This window comes from Canis lupus, chromosome 19, assembly GCF_011100685.1.
Source record: "Canis lupus familiaris isolate Mischka breed German Shepherd chromosome 19, alternate assembly UU_Cfam_GSD_1.0, whole genome shotgun sequence".
NCBI lineage: Eukaryota > Metazoa > Chordata > Mammalia > Carnivora > Canidae > Canis > Canis lupus.
Window position 1 is genome coordinate 23,850,913 of NC_049240.1, and position 23,829 is coordinate 23,874,741.

Here is a 23,829-nt window from a genome sequence, read left to right on the forward strand (position 1 = left end):
AATGCTTTTAACTGGAGTTTAACTTCTGCAAACTGGACACTCGTTGCCTGGCTGATGGCCTTGATGACTAGGTTCCCCTCTCAGCTCTGCTCAAGCCAAATGGACAACAGGGAATCACTACCTCTGATTTGTAGCCATTGCTCAACTGACTTCTGTTTTCCCTCCTACACTCAGTTGGGACAACTTCCCACTCCAAAACAATGCCATCCCTAGTGGAATGAGGTCTTGATGTTGCCATAGTTGGCTGTGGTTCCCACACTGCATTAACCACCTGCACAGACATCTCTCCCACCAGACAGCAAAGTCTTTGAGAACAGGGGGAAAATTTTACTCTTCTTTGTATTCCTTGCAGCTTGTAGCAGGCCTGGCAAATAGTAAGTCTTTAATAGATGTTAGCCAAATAAATAAATGAACATTTTAACTAATAAAAAAATGCCCCAGACTGAATTTCTAAACAATAAACATAACAAACATAATAAACAGCAGGCTGACATGTTTATAAATTTTTTAAAAAGTGGTGAAAATCAACTGCTTTAAAGATGGTTTTCTAATAATTACCATTAATCTGTAAGCAAAACAACTGTTACTTATAAATTTTTTATATTCAAAAATAGAAAAAAGAAAACACCAGACTTCCTTGTTTGAACTTGAACAAATATCTTAAGTATATTTAAAACTTAGAGCATTTCAGTTCCCAAGGCAAAAGATATAGAGAAAACAGACAATAAGAATTTATAATTTGAATATTAAATTGAATTAAAATATCATAAAGACCTTAAAGGGGATAAAAGCAAACATTTTTTTAAACAAGAAGAGAACATTACATTTACCAAAAAAAATTAGTGATTTCAAATCACCAAAAGGCAGAAGACTAAGATATATTAGTAGGGCTCCTAAGGAATCTTAGCTGAAATCACAGCAATCTATTACTAACATCAGTGAATCAGTAAAAGCAACTCCTTAAATATAAAACACAAAAGTTGAGAGAATTTATCAAGCTTTTTCTCTTTATAGAAATATAAGATCCTTTTAACTCATACTGTTTCTTAAAGTTAAATTAAGAAAATTATTCACCATTTTGATTGAAAACATACATGTATCAGAGTTTGGAAGGCATGATAATCATCCACTTCTTGAGCAACATAATTATATGCTCTCAGAATAGCCACTCCAGCATCTTGCATCCCATCAACATCTTCAGAGTCATTAACCACAAAGATTAAACCAATTCTGAGGGAGAAGGGGAAGGGCAAAAAGAAGAAAAAGAACTTATCTCAAAAACGCAACTGGTTAAAAGGAATGGCATTCCTGTATCCCACTCACATATTGTAACTTCCTCTACTGAAAACTTCCTCTTCTGAAAAGCACAGTTCACATCCTACTCTAACACGGTTGGCAAAGGCATTCATCACTCAAAGAAGAGAAAATCAGGTTCCCAAAGGTGGTTTAGACTTTGCAACTGTTAAAGCACACTGGTTCCACATGGTGAAATAAGGCCTTTACTGAAATGAAGGGTTTCACTATAGTTTTAGATGGGGATTTTGTTTTTAAACAAAACTTAGGGGAAGTGAACATTTTCAGAATGTGAAAATATATTAAAAAAGGGGGTTATTTAACATAGGCAAGATGAAAATCATTGGTAAATGGAAAACATGAAAATCATTATATTACCTGTTGGCAAAAAGCTACAACCGAGATTAATGTTTATTACATATTAAAAGAATGAACCACAATAAGATACCATACCATTACACATCTACAAACTAACATGCACACACGCACACACACAAACAAAAAAAGCCAAATAAAAGCAAAAACTTGCACTGGCCAATACAGAAGTCACTAGCCTACATACTGAAGCAAAACCAATTCAATTGATAAAGGACAGTCTTTTTAACAAATGATGTTGTAACTGGACAACCACAATGCAAAAAAAAAAAAAAAAAATCTAGGCAGAGACCTTGTATCTCTCACAAAAAATTAACTCAAAATGGATCATAAACATCAATGTAAAACACAGAACTATAAAATTCCTAGAGAAAGGAACACAGAAAATTTAGGTGATCGTGGGTTGGGCAATGATTTACTGGATCTAACAGCAAAAACATGATCCATGACCAAAAAAAAAAAAAGATGAGCTAAGCTTCATTGAAATTAGGGCTTCTAAAAAAAAGAAAGAAAGAAATTAGGGCTTCTGCTTTGTGAAAGACATCATTAAGGGAATGAAGACAAGCCACAGATTGGCAAAAATCCTATCTGATAAAGGGCAGATACCCAAAATGTACAAAGAACTCTTCAAACTCAACAAAATTTTAGGATGGGCAAAAGATCTGAACTGGTACCTCAGCAAACAAGGCAGAGTTGTCAAAAAAAGATGCTCAACATCATGTAATTAGGGAATTTCAAATTAAAACCACAATGAGATTTCACTACAGAACTATTAGAATAGCTAAAATCCAAAACACTGACAACATCAAATTCTAGAGAGTATGTTGAGCAACAAGAACTCTTATTCATTGCTGGCAAGAATGCAAAATAGCCCAACCACATTGGAAAACAGTGTGGTAGTTTCTTTTAAAACAAAACACTTGGGATGCCTGGGGGCCCAGCAGTTGAGTGTCTGCCTTTGGTTCAGGGTGTGGTCCTGGAGTCTCAGGATCAAGTCTCACATCGGGCTCCCTGCAGGGAACCTGCTTCTCCCTCTGCCAATGTCTCTCTCCTTCTGTGTCTCTCATAAATAAATACATAAAATCAAAAAAAAAAAAATTTACCTTTTACCATAAGATAAAGCAATTGTGCCCCTTGGTATATACCCAAATGAGCTAAAAACTTATGTCCATACAAAAACCTATACATGGATGTTTTTTTTGTTTTTTTTTTTTTAATTTTTTTTTTTTTAATTTTTATTTATTTATGATAGTCACAGAGAGAGAGAGAGAGGCAGAGACATAGGCAGAGGGAGAAGCAGGCTCCATGCACCGGGAGCCTGATGTGGGATTCGATCCTGGGTCTCCAGGATCGCGCCCTGGGCCAAAGGCAGGCGCCAAACCGTTGCGCCACCCAGGGATCCCTATACATGGATGTTTACAGCAACTTTATAAATTGCCCAAACCTGGAAGCAACCAAGATGTCTGTCTATAGGTGACTGGATTTAAAAACAAAACAAAACACTGGAGTACATCTATATAATGGAATATTATTTGGCGATAAAATGGTCTATCAAGTCACAAGAAGACATAGACAAACCTTAAAAGCATACTGCTAAATGAAAAAAAAAAAAGCCCATCTAATGAAGATATAAATATCATGAGCCTAGAAACTCATATTGTCTGGAAACAGCAAAACAAGGGAGACAGTTAAAGAGACCACTGGTTGCCAGTGGTTGAGAGGGAAGGACAAACAGATGAGGCACAAGGGATGTGGAGGATAGTGGAACTATTCCATAGGATTGTGTGCTGGTGGAAACATGTCATTGCACATCTGTCAAAAACCACAGAATATACAATGCAAACAATGAACCCTAATGTAAGGTACAAACATTAGTTAATAATGTATCAATACCAGGTAATTAACATTGCTCTAAAAAAATACGGTCTATTAATTAGACAAAGGTAAAGCTTAAAAATAGAAGAAGAAAATACAAAAAGATACATAACCAACATCATGCTCTCCTGAGATATGTGTACAGTGTATGTATATGTACATGGTGGTAGCAAGAGGGTTTGTTTATAGATGAAAATTGTGTTTCTTTTTTAAAATCCCACTCGTAACAGAAATCATAGGAGTAGGCTCCGGGCACAAATGACCTAAATGTTACTCTTATGAAAACAGATATAAGAGCTAAGCATCTCCTCACAAAGGAATTCCCCTTTCCAAGTTTCTAATTTCTAGAAAGGGCATCAGTTTTTCTGTTAGGTAGGCCTCAAAATTCAGACTTCTTTTTCTTTCAGGCCCAGTCTCTCATCAAGTACCACGGATTTGTCCCCTCTCCTCAGCCCGTCAACCCCACAGCAACAGAAACAAAGACTAAAGGAGATGCCAGTCTGCCTTGGGGCTCCATCAATGATGCCAACACACCTCTCTACTACCATGAGTTAAGGGTCTTCTCACCTACTTTGCAATATGAAAACTATATTCCCTCTTCTTATCCCTCAATACAACTCAATAAACATTTAGTGCCCACTGTGTACCGTGGGCCAACTTCTTCGATGTTCTTTTATTTCCCTTTTAATCAAAATAGAGCTCTGGCTGCAATCCAGTAGTTTAGTCCTCCATCAAACGAGGGGATATTCATATTTCACATGAAAAATTTCACTAAAAAAAATCTCTGCTTTTCCATCAATAAAAACCCTCTATTTTCTTCAAAGCTTAACTAATATCCAACTGTTCCATAAAACCTTTGTCTCGCCCAAATAACCTTCGTTTATAATCTTTGGTTTCCCTGAAATTATAAAGCTAGGACATAACCTAGCACCTGATCAAGTATCTTTAAGTGAACGAAATCACATACAGTATTTTTTCCAAGGAGGTAGGAATACAGCTTAGATACTATCCACAGCATTTAGCTCAGTGCTGGCTGGGTACAGAACACACACAACATTTGTTGACTAGCCTTTTCTTCTTCTCTATTTTCACGTTTTCTAAGAATTCAAATTTTCTGTTGACATTATTCATGAAAATATCTTAATACACATACATAAAGCATTAAAACACAGTTCTTAAAAGGCACAGTGAAAAATCCAGCCAATCAAGTACTCTGTTGGTAGATTTGGCAACGCAAATAAAACAAGTGTGTCTGCATCTACAAAAAGCAGCATGTACACCTGGTCTTTAACAGTCTAAAGAAGCTGTTGGCAGAGCTCTTTATCTTCACTGGAAGGGGAAATAGGCTTTGCGATGTTGATGCTTACCTAGGAAAATTCCCATCCACTGGGAAGCAAGCTGGTCTAACTATTTTTACATGGGCTATTTATTAATAATTCAGTGGTGTTAAGTTTTTATTCATTGAGAATCAAATTTTCTAACTCAAAAGATACTGCTTCATACTTAAACAAAAGATACAACTGCCATTAATGATCCAACTATTATTTTTTTTTTAAGATTTTTTATTTATTCGTGATATACACACAGAGAGAGGGAGAGAGAGGCAGAGACACGGGCAGAAGGAGAAGCAGGCTCCATGCAGGAAGCCCGATGTGGGACTCGATCCCAGGTCTCCAGGATCACACCCTGGGCCAAAGGCAGGTGCTAAACCGCTGAGCCACCCAGGGATCCCCGATCCAACTATTATTTATCTAATAGCAGCAGACTTGCACTTAAGAATGACAAACAAAACCTCAGCTAATTAGGTTTATAGCATACAATAATACCAGTGTTACCTTAATGGTATATGATTACTGAGGAACATCTCAGCTGTGTTAATCAACTCTGCTGTGGTCTCATGAGGAGGATCAACGATGAAAACCTGTGAAGGGGAAAGGAAAAGGGAACACATAAAATGAAATTTATTCAAATATCACAGGGCCAATAAAAATGCTGTTACGCTTTGTACTTAAAGGTAATCTTTTCCCAGTGACTCTTGAACCACATAAAAAAGGAGTTACACAAACAGCAGTTTCCCTCCTTAATGTTCAGAGAATATGGTACTGAAAAGCGAACTCATTTTCCATGGTGTTCTGCTAATAACATGGGAACTGTGTTCCAGATTATCAACACCCATACTTTTATGACACCTAACAAAACCCAGGTTTTATTAACTCTCTTACCTTTGAAAACAGAGATTACCTTTCTTGTGTATTCATTTCTAAGCATCTTTTAATTAAGAACTCATTCAGAATTCAATTTTTAGACCACAATAGAACTATCATGTATTAACACTTCATAATGTGCATTAAATACATTTATAATCTCATTTAATAAACTTCAGAAACATAATAAGAGAAAGAATGAAATACTGACTGGGAAGGAAAAGAAGTAGTTTCAAGAGTGAGGCAAGTATAGAGGATAGTTTCGCTTGCAAGCTCCGGGGAAGATGACCTGCCCCCAATCTCTAAGAGCAAATGGTGGAAAAAGAAGAAATGAGAGGCAGAAAAGAAGGCCAACTAAAAACCTCTCCTCTCTCTAACAAGTAGGAGCTCACAGAAAGATGTATTGAAATTTTAGAAATTAAGATATTAAAGGAAAAGAATAGCGGCATATTCATCTTCTGAGTAAAAATATCTTTAAATAAAACAAAGGGTGCCTGGGCGGCACAGTCACTGAAGTGTCAGATTCTTGATTTAGCTCAGGTTGTGCTCTCAGGGTCTTAAGATTAAGCCCCACATCAGTCTCCACACTCAGTGCAGAATCCACTTAAGATTCTCTCTCCAAAAAAAAAAAAAAAAGATTTTCTCTCCGTCCCTCTCCCCCTGTCTCTCCCCATTCTTGCCTGCATGCACACACTCTCTCTCTCTCTCTCTCTCTCTCTCTCTCCCTAAAATAAATAAATAAATCTTAAAAAAAAAAACTAAAACAATACGATCTGAACTTTCAGGTTAAGGATGAGGAACATTTTTTATGACTTGATGGAGGCAGTATTGCTACTGTGACATCTCACAGCCTTAAACATGATCAATACATTTTAAAACCCTTTCAGTTTGAATATGGAGGTAGAAGAACATATTTAGTGGTCATAGTGGTGGAAGAAGCAGCTACTACAGGGGAGAAATGAACAGTCTAGATTTGCCTGAAAGGCAGGGAAGAAGGCAAGGGAGAAACAGCACATTGCCAGACAATAAGGAATTTTACTCACCATGTTATGCAAGTTTTTCCTTATCTGCCGGATAACACCAGGAAAGGTGGGTCGAAGCAACTCTTGTAGACTAGAAGGCCATGAATTATATCTGCTGTCAACCTCCAAATTGTTGATCCACTAGGAAAAAAAGCACAACATGGGGCATACACTTTAGTTACTATTAGTGAAATTACCAAAAATAACAGTAAGACTTGAAATGATTTTAAGAAGAATCACATAGGAAAGACCTCTAAATACAAAATAATCAAAGTTCTTTTAAAGAAGGATTGGCCAAAAAATATATACACAATAATCACACAGAACTTGTATGCAAATGAGAAAATACAAACTTAGCATTCTTTTTCCCAAAAGACACTCAAGCTGAATTCTAGGGGGAAACAAAACTGTAAAAATCACTGTCGTAACCAAATTAAATATAATAGTTTAACTTTTTGGAGGATTTAAGAGACTACTTTATCTTATATACAAAGTCCCACATAAGCAGTTGTTCTAAATCACTGTTTGATGCCAATAATGTAAGTAAGGGATGGGAAAAATAATTTACTTCTCACAAAAGACAAGTGAGAAAACCATAATAAAATGCCTGGCTAGAACGCTCCTTGGACACCCCAACAGAATACCTACTGAAATAGCAGGACTCCGGATGTCTACAGCATAGTCAGCCTCAGAGGGCTGGATGTTCAGCTTCAAAACATTATGCAGAGAAAGGCCTTCTATTCCCAATCTATGCAGACCCTCCATTACCCGAGCTTCATTCCTCAATACATCAAACAGACTGGGGAGGAAAAAAGGTATTTAGAAGAAAAAACTTTATTTAAAAAAAACCTCACCATGAAAAAATTTATCAGTTCAAACACAATGTTCTGTTCAAATAAAAAAAAAAAAAAAGGAGTTCTTCCCCTTGCTTCATCTTGTCAAAATATGTAGAACCAAGTAGATAGGACTTGCTTCTTATTTATACTTATCAATGTTATCTACCAGATATAAAATTATCTCTAAATATAAACACCCAGTTTGAGAATTATATAATCCTCACCTGAATTTTATACTGCATGTTTTTAAAAAACACTATGGTAACCTCTCTATTATTTCTTACAACTGCACATAAATCTACAACTATCTCATAATTTAAAATTTATCTCAAAGAATACATTACGTAGATTTAACGTAAATTACAACATCAGTGTCAATTAACAAAGTACACACACTTACAACCACAGTAAAAGGTATGGAGGAATTTATACCCAACGAAGAGATTTGCTAGGAAAAGTAGAAGAGATATGGAGGAGGAAGAAGTAAGAAATCAGGATGAAGGGGGATCCCTGGGTGGCGCAGCGGTTTAGCGCCTGCCTTTAGCCCAGGGCGCGATCCTGGAGACCTGGGATCAAATTCCACATCAGGCTTCCAGTGCATGGAGCCTGCTTCTCCCTCTGCCTATGTCTCTGCCTCTCTCTCTCTCTCTCTCTATCATAAAAAAAAAAAAAAAAGAAAAGAAAAGAAAAGAAATCAGGATGAAGACTTTACTTTTCTTAGTTCTTTTACCTGTGTATCATCTAAAATTGTTTAAATGAGCAAAGCACTCAGTTGTAAACTCTGAAAAATTAAAGAGACATGCGTCTATTTTTTACTTTAAAAAAAAAAAAAAACAGACCTGGGCAATTTTTTAAAGTATCCATACCCATTTTACTAACTCTGAAAAGTAGGAGAACATAAAAGCTCAATTAAAATAATGTAAAAAATATCCTACTGTGAGAGAACTCGTTCTTCTGAAGGATTAGCAATAACTTTCGTTTTTACTATTACAAAGCCACAGTGTCAAGTCTGTCGATCTTAATTCTATGGACAAAAATTTGAATTCTACCTAACAATCCACACCCCTCCTTGTAAATTCATGAAGCCAACTAAGAGCAAGTTAGTCCTGAACCACATTTTAACAACACAAAAAAGAAATACTTTTTTTTTTTTAAAAGATTTATCCATTTGAGAGACAAAGGAGAGAGAGAGACAGACAGAGAGGGAGGGAAGAGGAGAGAGGCAAAGGGAGAAACCCAAGCATACTCCACGTGGGCCTCAATCTCACAGCCCTAAGATTACAGTCCAGAGATTACCACCTGAGCTAAAACCAATAGTCAGCTACTTAACTGTGCCACCCAAGCGTCCCTCTAGATATTCAAAGGCATCCTCTAAAGACACTTGGGCCCTCAATGTCCATTATGATAAATGACAGTATCATCATGCCCATCCCAGTCCTGAACCTACCTAAAGTGCTCTCACTGCACCTAGTAAGCCATTAGGCTTTACACATGTCACATCAAGTAAGAAAAACAATTTGAACATGTTATAAGGAGCTAACATTATAGAACATTTCCAGAGAATATTATCCATACCTGAATATATCCTGTGTATCTAAATCAATATGAAGTCCATTGATGAACAGTGCACTATCTCCAGGCTGTAATCCTAAAGTTCCCTTGAAATACTGAAATATTAAAAAAAAAAAAAAAAATTGTTAAGCAGCAAGAGAATGTTTAACAAAAACTTCCATATTTCTGATTTCATGTACAAATGCTGCACCCTTGTATTATAGAAAATCCTGAAGCTGGGATAAGATTTCCTTTTATGTACTCCCAAAGACCCTTCTTAGCATTTATTTCATGGTAATGAAACTGCTGGTTCATGAGAAATATACCTCTCTTCCCTTCTTCCTTCCAACTATGATTAATAGAATGGTTTCCTATAATGTTGGGGGAAGGAGGAAGAGGGAGATTGGTTAAATAAGCCAAGCGCTGAGGGTCACTTTTCATAAAAGAGGACTTCTATTACTTTTCCCTGCTTGTGACACCAAGGTGGTAGCAGCAGTCACTAACAGCTGGGCCTTCTTGATGAACTCCAGGGATCTAATCTAAAATGGTTTCAAACCCCCACAGCTCCCTTAAACCTTCAAACTAATGCACACTAAGAAACTGAGTTGCTGCCCTGAGGATAGCACCTACATGCAACCTAACTCTCCAAGACCAGCTCTACTCCCTGAGACCATGGCTGCCATGGCACACAGGTGACTGCAGTCCCTACAGCCCTTCAGACCTGCCTGACCCATCCAACACACTGCTTGGATGTCATGCTGTAGCTTCTGTTGACTTCTTTCCATTTAATTACTCTCCTTCCAAGGAAACCGAGACTACTATTCATATTCCGCACCACAGGGAGTTAATCCACACAGCAAAGGGAAGAAATTACTCAGATACTAAACAGAACTCAGTTCTCGCAGTGCTAAGAGGAAGAAGACAGGGACTGCTGAACTTCCTTCATTTCTCAGTCATCAGCAAACTAAGAGAAGTAAACTTTAAGGTCCAATATTGCAATGAGTGAAGCATAAAACGATGAGGAAGCCACAGCTTTTGCTTCTTTCCCTGTAAGGCTTAAACTGCCAAGTAAAATAAGGGAAAACTGGAGAGTTACATCAATTCAGAACTGGAAATTTCTTACATGGGAAAGAAAAACTCCATGTCCAGGTCCACTCACACCCAAGCCCAGTCATCCTCTGACTGTAAGAAGTACTGATTCTGAACTGATAAATACAACTCATATTTATTTCAAGATCTGAGTGCTGGTAACAGACTGAAGTTCACTTTGTGAAAATTCATCACACTAAAGATTTAGGGTTTGTGTACATTTTTGAGTGTTTTATACTTTCATATTTTATACTTTAATACAATATGAAAAAAAAAGAATCCAGGAAATACTACAGTTTATGTGATTTAGTGTTTTATTCTCTTGTGGGGGAAAAAAGCCCTAAAAAAAGGTAAATAAAAATTATCAATAAGGTTTCTTCAATTTAGTAAACATCTGAGATAAATTTGGTTTCCTTATCCTCCGATCTATTAGTTAATATCTCATATGCAAACATCTTAAAAATCTGGGGTAAAGATATTAGACTGAACACAAGCATTTCTTTTTTTCCCTCCTGAAACTCTGTTGAAATGTCAGGGTTTTTTTGGTTTTTTTTGTATTTTGGGGGGGAAAGATTTTATTTATTCATTCATGAGAGACACAGAGAGAGGCAGAGACACAGGCAGAGGGAGAAGTAGGCTCCCTGTAAGGAATCCAATACAGGACTTGATCCCAGGACCCCGGGATCACAACCTGAGCTGAAGGCAGATGCTCAACCACTGAAGCACCCAGGCATCCCAAAATGTCAGTTTTTTAAAAAGGGACTTTTATAAAGTCATAAATCCAAAACAATAAACAGAACAAAAAAGAAAAAGGGTAATTAATTTTAGAAGGTAGAAAGGAGCTGCATGAATAGCAACTGTTTTAGCAACCCTAAGAAAGCTAAATGCCAGGCCAATAGTGGAAAAGGCCAACTAAAACCACAAGTTATCTTATGGAACTCCTTAAAAGACTCAATCAAGATTGACAGCACAAAGAACACATGTACAAGGGGGTAATAACTAAGTTAAAAAATGAGTTCTGGTGGACAGCTTTTTATAGATAAGAGCCCTCAGACTCCCCTGCTGATTTCATGCAGCAAGGTGACTGCTGTCATGACTCCCTCTACTCCAGAAAAAATGGAAGCTCATTCCCTGGAAAGAGTGAAGGATAGAACCTGGAACTTGGGAAACCCAAAGAGGGCAGGGATCCCATAATGAAAACAGGGGACTGAGTATAAGTTCCCTAATGTTCTTCCTACTGGGCTTCTACCACCCAGGCAGACAGACTTCACCCTCCAGGCAGAAGATCCTTTTCTGGAGACTGAACAGCTAAAGAAGAGAAGTTTCAGGATACTAACACTGGGGCAACCTAGGAAAGCCTACAGTCAAAAAGCCTCATCCTAAAGGCTTCCCACCAGCTCTTTACTGCCCATTCTCTTCAATAAGAGCAGATCACCACACCAAACACGTAAGGAAAGCCTCTAACATTAAAGCAAGAAACCAAGACAAAAAGAAAGTGAACTTAAGAGAAAACAGATGATGCAAGAGAGAAAAAAATATACACACACACCACTGATAATTCAAAAGGTAAGAGAACACTATAAAAAGAATCTAAATACAATATCCCTTAGAAATTAAAGATTTGACAACTAAAGGAAAAATGTCAACCAAAAGGCTTGAATATCTTTCCCAGAAAGTTTAAAAATATAAAAGAATTGAAAATAGGGGGGGGGGAATTTTTTTTAATTGGTCAAACTAGCCGAGGAGATGCAATACCTTAAAACTGAAGAATTCCAGAAAAACAAAAGAGAGAAAGCAGAAGGAATGAGGCAAAGAAATAATTCAGGCAAACTTCCCAAAATCAAAGAAAATTAATTTCCAGATTTGAAGACCACTAACCACCTAATAGTACAGAGATTTTTTTTTTTTTTAAAGGAAGAGCAGTGTGAAATTTTGGATTACTAGGGTCAAAGAAAAGATCATGAATAATTCTGGAAAAGAAAAATCAGATCTAAGTTCAGATTTCTCAATATTCACAACAGAAACCAAAATTCCAAGAAGCAAGGCCTTTCAAACTGCCACCCTTGACCACCTGAACTCAGGACTGACCTACTGAACTCAGGAAACTCCTAAAAGGTTCTACAGGCAATTTTACTGTTTAGAAACTAACAAATTGCTGGAACAGAAAAAGAAACAATTGAGGATGATAGATGACACCCCCTGAGAAAAATCAAAACTTGCTCCACATCCTCAGCTTCATTACAATGCAAAAGTCCCTGGTTTGGGGAATATTCATCCCAAACCCTAAAGAAGGAGCCAGCTTACCCCTACTGGGACAGTCATGGCTTTGGAAATTATTCCCCACGATCTCCCTATTTATACAAATAAAGATGACCTCAGAGGCAACCCACCTGGTATGGTCTCAACCTGCCTACCAAGGGGCAGAACCATCCTAACCTAGTAACAAAACTTCTAAATGACTTCCAATATAGAATTCTATACCCAGCCAATCTATCAATAAAAACAGAAATGGAAAATTGATTTCTCAGAGTCTGAAATTTATTTTGCACACAACTTTTCTCATGAAGAATGATGTGCTGCACCAAAATAAGGAAGTAAACCAAAAACAAAGAAGACCTGGAATCCAAGAATAGGAGATCCAACAAAAGATTGCTTTAAAGCAAGGTCTCAGGATAACTGGTATGCCCTAGACATAAAGAACCACCAGACTACAGTGGAGCAGAACAAAAATTGATAAAATTACAACACGAAAATAGAGAGACATGGGAGTGCCAATATGGATTAAAGGCAGACATGGGGTTGAGGGACAGTGAAAGAAACTTAAACATCATCCTTGTAATGGGAGGCTGAGACAAAGTTTGAAACTGGAAAACTGTACCAATTCAAACTTGCTAGAAATCTGGGGATAAATATCAAAACAATTAGCTAAGTGTTGATAGTAAATACTTCTGACAAGGGGGATAAAACAGGGAATAAAATTTTTTTTAATTTTTACTTATTTATGATAGTCACACACAGAGAGAGAGAGAGAGAGAGAGAGGCAGAGACACAGGCAGAGGGAGAAGCAGGCTCCATGCACCGGGAGCCCGACGTGGGATTCAATCCCGGGTCCCCAGGATCACGCCCTGGGCCAAAGGCAGGCGCCAAACCGCTGCGCCACCCAGGGATCCCCTAAACAGGGAATAAATCATGTTAGGAGTATGCTGTTTATATAAACAAAGTGGTGGCACCGTCTGATTTTTTTTAAGATTATTTGTTTGAAGGCAGGAAACAACAAATGTTGGAGAGGATGCGGAGAAAAGGGAACCCTCTTACACTGTTGGTGGGAATGTGAACTGGTGCAGCCACTCTGGAAAACTGTGTGGAGGTTCCTCAAACAGTTAAAAATATACCTGCCCTACGACCCAGCAATTGCACTGCTGGGGATTTACCCCAAAGATACAAATGCAATGAAACGCCGGGACACCTGCACCCCGATGTTTATAGCAGCAATGGCCACGATAGCCAAACTGTGGAAGGAGCCTCGGTGTCCAACGAAAGATGAGTGGATAAAGAAGATGTGGTTTATGTATACAATGGAATATTACTCAGCTATTAGAAATGACAAATACCCACCATTTGCTTCAACGTGGATGGAACTGGAGGGTATTATGCTGAGTGAAGTAAGTCAGTCGGAGAAGGACAAACATTATATGTTCTCATTCATTTGGGGGAATATAAATAATAGTGAAAGGGAATATAAGGGAAGGGAGAAGAAATGTGTGGGAAATATCAGAAAGGGAGACAGAACATAAAGACTGCTAACTCTGGGAAACGAACTAGGGGTGGTAGAAGGGGAGGAGGGCGGGGGGTGGGAGTGAATGGGTGACGGGCACTGGGGGTTATTCTGTATGTTAGTAAATTGAACACCAATAAAAAATAAAATAAAAAATAAAAAAAATTAAAAAAAAGATTTCAAAGATTGTTTGTTTGAAAGAGAGAGAGAGAGAGCACATGTGAACAAGCCCAAGCGCAGAGAGGAGCAGAGGGAGAGGAACAAGCAGGACTATACAATGGGCACAGAACCCAAGATGGAGCTTGATCCCAGGACCCCTAAGATCATGATCTGAGCTGAAATCAAGAGGCAGATGCTTAAATGACTGAGGCACTCTTGTTCAAATTATATTAATATTCAACTTTGATTAAAAATTAAAAATATAAAAAAAGATTACAGAAATAAAAGACTACCATTCTTGATAAAAGGAGAGTAAAACTGTTAAATGTCACTGATGTAACTCAGATTTCCTCATTTTAAAAAATACAAAACAGAAAGGAAAATAGTGATTTTCCACTGGGTAATACCTTCTGATTCTCTTCCACTTCGCTTCTAAGTTCCAAACTCACTGCCGTTTTTGTTATTGCTCTAAAGAAATAAAAATATTAGTGTTTAGGTTAACATTTGATATAAATGTCTTCAATTTCCCTATATTTAGATATGAAACAACACATTGCTCAATACTTTACAAAAAAACTAAATGGAAAAAAAAAAAAAACCTCATCTTTACAAATATATTTCTCCACTCAGGTGTACATAATATTTTCATTATTACAAGATATGACACCACAGAAAAGTAGCAGAAATAGCAGTATTTTAAAGCAAGGGCAGTTATTCCCAAGATCTTAAATTAAATATATGTAACTCTATTCCTATATATGAGCTCTATTGTTCACAGGCTAAAGGCTAATGTTAAATTAAGGTGACAGACTGCTCATCCTATTTGAGCACTTTTGATGGAGGTGGAATTCTACATGTATATCTTTAATAGCACGCTGAACTAAATGAGAATGTACCATATGATTTATAAGTCCTGTCTAAGAAATATTTTCCAAGACTAATCAAATAAATTTATTTATAAAATATCTCACATCAGAAGTCAAAACACCTGTTCAGTTACTCAAGAAAAATACTGGCAATCATTTAAGTTGTTATAGTCTCTAAAAATTTGGCTTTTAAAATTATTTACTTATGTGATGTGGAGGATCATTATACAATTGAAAGCAGTATCAAAAAGCAGCATTCAGGGGGCGCTTGGGTGGCTCAGCAGTTAAGCATCTGCCTTTGGCTCAGGGCGTGATCCCGGAGTCCTGGGATCGAGTCCCACATCGGGCTTCCTGTATGGAGTCTGCTTCTCCCTGTGCCTATGTCTGTGCCTCTCTCTCTCTCTCTCTATGTGTGTCTCTCATGAATAAATAAATAAAATCTTAAAAAAAAAAAAAGCTGCATTCAAAATCTTATTGCGTCATAATGAACAAGTCAGCCTCTAGAACTCATTTTCCTCACCCAGTTTGTTTGTTTGTTTGTTTTCCTCACCCAGTTTGAATAAGATGATATATATGAAACTCTTCAGGAGCTTGCAGGTACATCTGCATACATCAGATTTTGTTAACTCATCTAATCCTGAGAGGCAGGTATAATTATTTCTATTTTACTGCCGAGGAAGTAAGGTAAAGAGAGGTTGCTTATTTGCAAACATCACACAACTACCAAATGGTAGAGCCAAGGACACAAGCTAGATGGGTCTCTCCAACCTCACTATATATATGGTATTGCCACCTTCCCAAAAAGCACTATCAGTAGTATGGTACTGGTAGTAAAACTTTAATTTCCTAAACATTTTCATATTTTACTTGCCTCATTTTGCATGTAAACATAAAGGTAATTAGATAGTGTCAAAGAAGAATGTCTCAGAGCCTTACTCTTTATTACCTGGCTTTGGTAGGAAAATTTTGACTAAGATCCTTCATAACCACCAAAGCTAATTCAATAGGAGCAGCCAAGATTCGGGCAGCAGTCTGGAAACTGAGATCTGCAACAAAGTCAAATACAATTGAAAGTGCATATTCTAATGCGAAGAGAAATAAGAAAAAAAAATGCATTTCTTTCTCACAATTTTTTGGTAACTGAGAATGCCTGAGAATACAACCATTTCAGGGAGTGCAGATGGTTTAATTTCAGTTCGTATTCACTTCATAGACCCTACAATGTTTATTGTTGCCCTTCTTTGCTATACTTGCATAAAACACTGAAATATATACTAACACATTTACATTTAGCACAAGATAAATCTGTCCCAAATCTTTTTCCTTTTTCTGAATTTACAACATACCACAAAGTATAGCAAAAGATTTAATAAAATGTTAAAAATAATAATACGACAGATCTTTGGACCAGAAAAGCACAAATATATCCTGCCATGTTAATATTTTTTTAACATTTGACTGATACACTGTTTAAGAAATGTATATATAAAGAAACATAAAAACTAAGACAGACAAGTTTGTACTATTATACTTATGTATCTGTTTAGATAAAGATCAGGCACTCATCTACTTCTGCACAGTATCTGTCTACAAAAGGTTTTCTGATTAATCATAATCACTCTATCTTGAAAATCTGTGTACCCTCGGAATCAGGCAAATAAATAACATTAGGGACACTTGGGTGGCTCAGCAGTGTTGAGTGTCTGCCTTCGGCTCAGGTCGAGATCTCCGGGGTCCGGGATCAAGTCCCACATCGGGCTCCCTGCATGGGACCTGCTTCTCCCTGCCTATGTCTCTGCCTATGTCTCTGCCTCTGTGTCTCTCATGAATAAATAAATACAATCTTTAAAAATAAAGAACACTAATTTTTAATTCTACATTTTTTTAATACCATAAAATTTAGTCAAAAAGTAAACCAGTGATTCTTCTATATGTTTATTACCTTGCAACTGCCAAACTTTTAAAGGTGCCATTTCATTGGTGCTCTCCACAAGGTGTTTTCTGAGTTCTTTCAACTGCCCCTTCAGGTCAGGGTGCAGGTCTCTGAAAGAAACATAAAATCAAGTCTTATTAATGTGCCTTTTCTTTCTAAAAGCACATTTAGAAGTTGGCTCCAATTTTATCTTCATGCTTTTCTCCCCTTAGCAATTAGGAGAAAACTCCTACTATATAGGAAAAATATTAAAGCATAATTATTTTTCTTGAAAAATAAGTTAATATAGAAAATTATAATTTTAAAAACCATAAAATTTACAGATTAAAAAATGAGTCATGGGACGCCTGGGTGGCTCAGTGGTTGAGCGTCTGCCTTTGGCTCAGGGAGTGATCCCAGAGTCCTGGGATCAAGTCCCATATGGGGCTCCCTGCATGGAGCTTGCTTCGCCCTCTGCCTATGTCTCTGTCTCTCTCTCTGTCTCTCATGAATAAATAAATAAAATCTTTAAAAAAAAGAATCAATAGTGATTTTCTGTGTCGGGGAGAGGGGACAGGACTGAGAATAGGAACAAAGGGAACCTCAACTCTACCTGTAGTGTTTTACCCTTGTTTGTTTTTTTTTTAAGTAAAAGGCATATGTTGGCATAAACTTGATTAATAGTTCTTTGGAACAGAAAAGCAAGTACAATTACAACAATCAATTCTGGGTAGTAAGTACATGGGTATATTCTATTATTTTCCATACTAGACTGAATCTTTCTACTTTCTCAAAATAAAACTGGAAATATATCATTGTCAGTCCCAAAATGAATTTCTTTCAGCTACATGGACACAAATCCTTTAATCACATAAAAAATACAATTTAAACTAACCAAGATAATTGGATTTCCTTTAGTTTTATCTCGAAATAGAGTACATTCTATTTAAAACTAGTAAAACAGAAGGTATCAGAGGTAGATATGTATCATTTAGGTCAGACAACAGATGGTTGGTAGAGTAATTCTGTACTTTTAAGTGCTAGAAATTCAAAATTTCTTAAATGCCACATACATAAAGTAAAATATTTACTCAGATTCTTCACCTTCCAAGCAATCCATTTCCAGTCAGTTACTACAAACTTTTCTTCATGATAAGACTATCAGAAAATGGTCCCATTACTTTAGACAGCTAAATAACCATTCTGAACACCTACATAAGAAAATCTCTTGAATACTCTACATACTACCTTTGTGCTCTAAATACATAAGATCATGATGCTATCCAGAAACCAAACATAAAAAACATGAATATGAAAAGAAACTCTGAAAACCTGGGTCCAATGAAATTGGAATCTGACTGTATACTAATGAGGCTAAAACTGATGTTAAACACAAAGAAACATGCATATGCATAGGATGAACTGAACACATGCGCAGAATTCAACATGAACTGAGTCACCTCTGCTAACCTGTTCAGATGATTAAGTCATTTCACTGGGCCAAATGTTAAAGCTCAAGTACATGAAACTGGGCCTACACATATTTCTTCATGATCCATTCCTTTACAAAAGAAAAAAGACAAAACAAACAAAAACACAAAAACCAAACCCCACTGCAGCTGTCCTAATTAAGATTTCCAGATAAAGCAGAATTCAAGGCTCCAAACAATTATCACGGCATAATAGAAATAACACTTAAAATGACAGCTAAGAATTTTCAGCTATAAATTTCAATGACACTTTCATAAAATGGCTATGAAATTTTCTTCAAGAAACATCTTTTGTCCTCTTTCATATAAAGCAAAGTCTAATGTATTTCAACTGAACATGTATAAGATCTATTGCACCTTTTTTGCATTGTTTCAGGCTATTCTTAGTTTAAGTAAACAACTATAAGCTCTTTCACTTAAAATACTTTTTATTCTCTTGGGAAAATTTGAGTGAAACAATCAGATGTCTCCTATTATGTGAATCAAAAACTGGCATGTAACTTTCTGTCATCAACTGCAAGGCTCAGAAAGGAAGTCAACTAAAGCCATAGCCAGGCCACCCTAATATCATTTAATAATAACATGCTACAGATGCCTGGAGATCATAAACTATACAGTTAGTGAAGTGGTAATCGCTTCATATCAATTTGCATATATACAGTATTACTGCGAGACCTGTAACTGTGGACAGTAAATAGAAAGATGATGCTTATAATGGGAGGAAGCCTAGAGCATAAAGAGAATAAGGGCATTTCCCAAAAGACTATGCCATACCTTAATTTTCCAAAGAGGAATCCTTGAACTTCATCAATGGGATCATTTTCACCAATCACTGTGGTGTTTACCTCAGTTCCTATAAAAGCACAGGCAAATACATGTCTAATTGTTCAGAAGAGAAATTAAAATGTTATTAACCTCATATAATTTGAGTAATGTAAACCAAATTAGAAACACCTGAAACTCTAATACTATTTAAAACACTGAATACCTCAATGAACACTTTGCAATTTTTTTTTAACAGAATAAATTTGTTTTTCAATGTATTTTGTATTCTGGATAAAGCAAAAATATATTTTCCCCTTAAACTTTGGAAAATTTTATATTTTAAAAAGCTCAAAATTAATACCTTTAAAATTATGAATAGTGGATTTTTCGGTTATCTAAACTCTGAAGACTTTGAAATTAGGCAACCTACACCTAAATATAATTATTGAGTACAGTATGATGTACTAGACTATCCTCCATTTACCCAATCATTTTTTTCTTTAAAGTGAGTTCACAACGATTATAATAGACTGCACATAAAACTTGTGGCTGAGAGATGGCTCAAGATAACCCCAGGGTCCTGGGATACTGTCTCACATCAGGCTTCCCGCAGAGAGCCTGATTCTCCCTCTGGCTATGTCTCTGCCTCTCTCTGTGTGTCTCTCATGAATTAAATAAGTAAAATCTTTAAAAAAAAAAAAAAAAAACTAAACAAAAACCTTGTGTCTGAAATAATGACTTCAAAACTCTAAAGTAGTACAATAGGAAGTATATTCATATAAAACTATTCTAAATGCAGAAAATAATAAAAAAACACAAAACTGTTCATTAAGTATATGATAATTTACGATTTCACACTAGATCACAAATCAATGTCTACTTGTGAACTATGCATTATCAATAATAACAGCTACAATTATTGAAATTTTTGTGCAAAAATACTGTGCTACACCTTCTTTACCTATATATCTTATTCTCTCCTCACAAATACTTTAGGACGCACAAACCATTATCCACACTTTACAAAGGAAAAATTTAGGACCTACGGAATTTGCTTAACATCACCCAACTCAGAAGTAACAGAACCAGCATTCAAACACAGGTTCATCAAACTCCTAAATCTGTTATTTTACCTTCAGGAAACAAATTCCCTTTCATTCACATTTTAAAAAAAGAAAACACATCAGTCTTAATTTACAAATTCACCTTTCACCTGAGTATCATCCTTGGCCTTGTACTCAGTGCTCTTAATTGCCAATTCCACACCATAGCCAGAGAGGTAAACAGGCTCCTTCCTGGGATTCTGCAAGCAGAGTTAAGTATTCCATCATTACCATTTGGCTCTTTATATGTCACAGTGAAGGGGACGTGGAGGGTATTAACTTCACATAGACGCCACTAGGATTACGCACTCAAAGTATACTTAAACTTCCATGAGATTCAAGCCTCCTTTAGACTTCATTAATATCCTGCCACAAGTATGGAAATGGGAATTCTAAAGTAAAAGGAAAAGCAGATGAAGGGACAGCTGACAGGGCAAAAATAACCAAATCATGTGAAAAAAATGGAGAAAAAGAAAAGGAAATTCCAGAACCTACATAGCAGGGCTGAAAACCGATGAGGTTTCAAACCCAGAAGTACTTTGCTGGCATCGTGTGTGTTATGCGTTCATTGTTAAATGAATTTAAATGTCTTCAGGTAGGGCTTAGGCTGACCAGCTGTCACTGTCACAGGCTTATCACCATCCTGAATGAGGATGGAGCTTTAGACATTTTAATCTTTAAAAACAGAAATAAAGTCTGGGAAGCAGGGAGAAGGAGGGCAGTTGCCAAAAACTGTGTATTTTTTTTAATCTGTTTCTGTTCATACAAATTTTCATTTAAAAATTTTACTTGGGGCACCTGGGTGGCTGAGTGGTTGAGCATCTGCCTTCAGCTCAGGTCATATCCCAGTGTCCTGCGATAGAGTCCCACATCAGGCTTCCCACACAGTACCTGCTTCTCCCTCTGCTTATGTCTCTGCTTCTGTCCTTGTCTCTCATGAATAAATAAATAAAATCTTTTTTAAAAAATTTATTTTACTTGTATGGACTTACCACTCAATTTTACTGAGATTATGACACAGAAACTTTAAAGGCTAATATGTTTACACACATATATTAGATGCTAAATGTTACAAAAGATTTTTAAAATTTAATTTTAAATCAATTTCACTTGTTTTTACCTCTAGAAATCCCTCCCTTTCTATCTAATGAAAACATTCCAAAATGAAGAAAAAGGTTTGAAAGGAACCGAATTTAAGAATCAGTTTAAAAAAAAAATCAGTTTCACAGTACACTGATTATACTAAACCTAGAAAATATAAATTACATGCTACATTTTTAAATATAATATAAATCTTATTAAGCCATTTTTTAATCATAATTCTTTTCTATTTCTTCAGAAAGGCAAGCAAAAGTACCTCCTATGTGCAAATCCATGTGCACATGAAGAAAAGTAGTTCAAATTATTTTATTTTATAAAGGGGTGGTATTATTAACTTACATGCCAAAGTCATGCTGGGCAAATTAATATTTACAGAAGTTATAAAATAAATCAATACTTACAAGTATATAATGTCTGAATACATAATTGATTTTGCCTGCATTGCTTTCTGATATAAGTTGGTGGTGGAAATTATAAAATTCCTCATAACCAATCTCAGAATAGAAAATCACCACTGGGCTTTCAAGATTAGATGAGGGGTATCTGTGATCTCCTTTGAACAATAAAGGCTTGGGTCTGAAAATAAATATCAAAATCTTAAAATTTTGTTTCAATTTTTATTTCAAGTCCATTCAATTAACATACTGTTATATTTTTTCAGGTGTACAATATAGTGATTCAACAAATCCATACATCACCTGGTGCTCATCACAAGTGTACTCCTTAATCCCCAATACATATTTCACCCATCCTCCCACACCCCCTTAAAATTTTAAACTTAAAAAAGTACTTAAACATTAAAAACAGTACAAGATATAGCTACAGCAGCAATGATTTAAGATTTTAAGTATCTTAATAATATAAGAAGATCAAAATCTGAAAGTTTTGACAGTAAGAATACTGTCAAATATGAGTCTTACTTATTCATGACTGAAAATAATAAAAATACATGCATTATATAAATACTAACTATAAAATGCGGACTTAAGATTAATAATTGTTACCAATTCCTAAAGAAGGATGAAAGCCAGAAAAAGGATACTAAACTTTAGTAAGCTATTCTACTATGTAATCATTTTTTTAGACTTATCTAAAATAAAATCTATTGACCTAAAATAGATTTATCTATTTCAGGGAGAGAGAGAAAGAAAGAGAGAACGTGAGCAAGGGGAGGGGCACAGACAGGGGGAGAAAGAATCTCAAGCAGACTCCACACTGAGCTCAGTGCCCAACTCAGGGGCTCAATCCCATGACCCTGAGGTCAGGACCTGAGCTGAAATCAAGAGTCAGATGCTTAACTGACTTCATCACCCAGATAACCCTAAATAGATTATCCTTTTATCTGAAAACATAAGTACAAATAATGTGAAAAGGCACGATGACTTTAAAGCATATAACTTGCCAACCACAGCATCTCCCTCCTCTATCATTTTATTAAATGATCTTCCTACTAAATGATTTAACATTTAAGTTTCCTCCCAAATTTCAAAACTTCACCCTCAAAAACAATTCCCTAACAATGGCATCAAGATATTAAGAGATCACAGGTGCCTGGGTGGCTCAGTCAGTTGGGTGTCCAACTCTTGATTTCTGCTCAGGTCATGATCTCAGGGTTGTGAGATGGAGCTCTGTGTCAGATGTAGAGTCTGCTTGGGCTCCCACCCTCCATCCCTCCCCTCTTATTCACTCACTTTCTATCTCTCTCTCTCTCTCTCTCAAAAAAAAAAAAAAAAGATATTAATAAGTCTTATTACACAGACTTAATGATCTGCCATTCCCTCTTACAATGAACTATAATTAAACTATTTCATAGAAAGTAAAAATGTATAAATAAGGATGTTCACGAAAGCCTCACCATAATAACAAAAACAAACAAAGAAACAGAAAACAACTTTAAAACTATCAGTAAAAAACTACAGGACATTCTTACATAGTTATCTTGCATGTGGTAAAAATATGGAGATACACTACATATACTACTGGGAAGAAATCGCTTGTAAAAATAAACCTACATACCTGTATAAATTTATAACCACAGAAAAAAACTCCAAAACACTATGACAAACCACTAAAAATAGTTATCACCTCTCAAAAGAGGAAACACTATCACTCTTTTCTTTACGAAGGCTTATATTATTGTTTCAAGAGTAGGGATCCCTGGGTGGCTCAGTGGTTTAGCACCTGCCTTCGGCCCAGGGCATGATCCTGGAGTCCCACATCAGGCTCCCTGCATGGAGCCCGCTTCTCCTTCTGCCTGTGTCTCTGCCTCTCTGCCTCTCTCTCTCTCTCTCTCTCTCTCTCCTTCTGCCTGTGTCTCTGCCTCTCTCTCTCTCTCTCTCTAGTCTCTCATGAATAAATAAATAAAATCTTTAAAAAAAAAAAGTTTTCGAATGTCCATTCCTTGACCTGAAGG

At 36.3% G+C, this 23,829-nt stretch overlaps 1 protein-coding gene across 3 annotated transcripts in view; it reads right to left on the reverse strand.

Moving 5' to 3' along the window:
- Nucleotides 1-23,829, reverse strand: part of UGGT1 (UDP-glucose glycoprotein glucosyltransferase 1) — a 123,814-nt gene that overhangs the window by 78,598 nt on the left and 21,387 nt on the right. For all 3 annotated transcript variants that reach the window (XR_005374019.1, XM_038564809.1, XM_038564808.1), the window contains exons 6-16: nt 21,818-21,992; nt 20,419-20,515; nt 19,222-19,300; nt 16,988-17,088; nt 15,992-16,091; nt 14,587-14,647; nt 9,181-9,272; nt 7,418-7,568; nt 6,791-6,910; nt 5,379-5,464; nt 1,095-1,230 (exon numbers count right to left, since the gene is read on the reverse strand). Coding sequence is in view for 2 of the 3 variants with exons in the window: in XM_038564809.1 (XP_038420737.1) it covers nt 1,095-1,230; nt 5,379-5,464; nt 6,791-6,910; nt 7,418-7,568; nt 9,181-9,272; nt 14,587-14,647; nt 15,992-16,091; nt 16,988-17,088; nt 19,222-19,300; nt 20,419-20,515; nt 21,818-21,992 (1,198 nt within the window). In the remaining variant the exon portion in view is untranslated. The remainder of the gene's footprint in view (nt 1-1,094; nt 1,231-5,378; nt 5,465-6,790; nt 6,911-7,417; nt 7,569-9,180; nt 9,273-14,586; nt 14,648-15,991; nt 16,092-16,987; nt 17,089-19,221; nt 19,301-20,418; nt 20,516-21,817; nt 21,993-23,829) is intronic.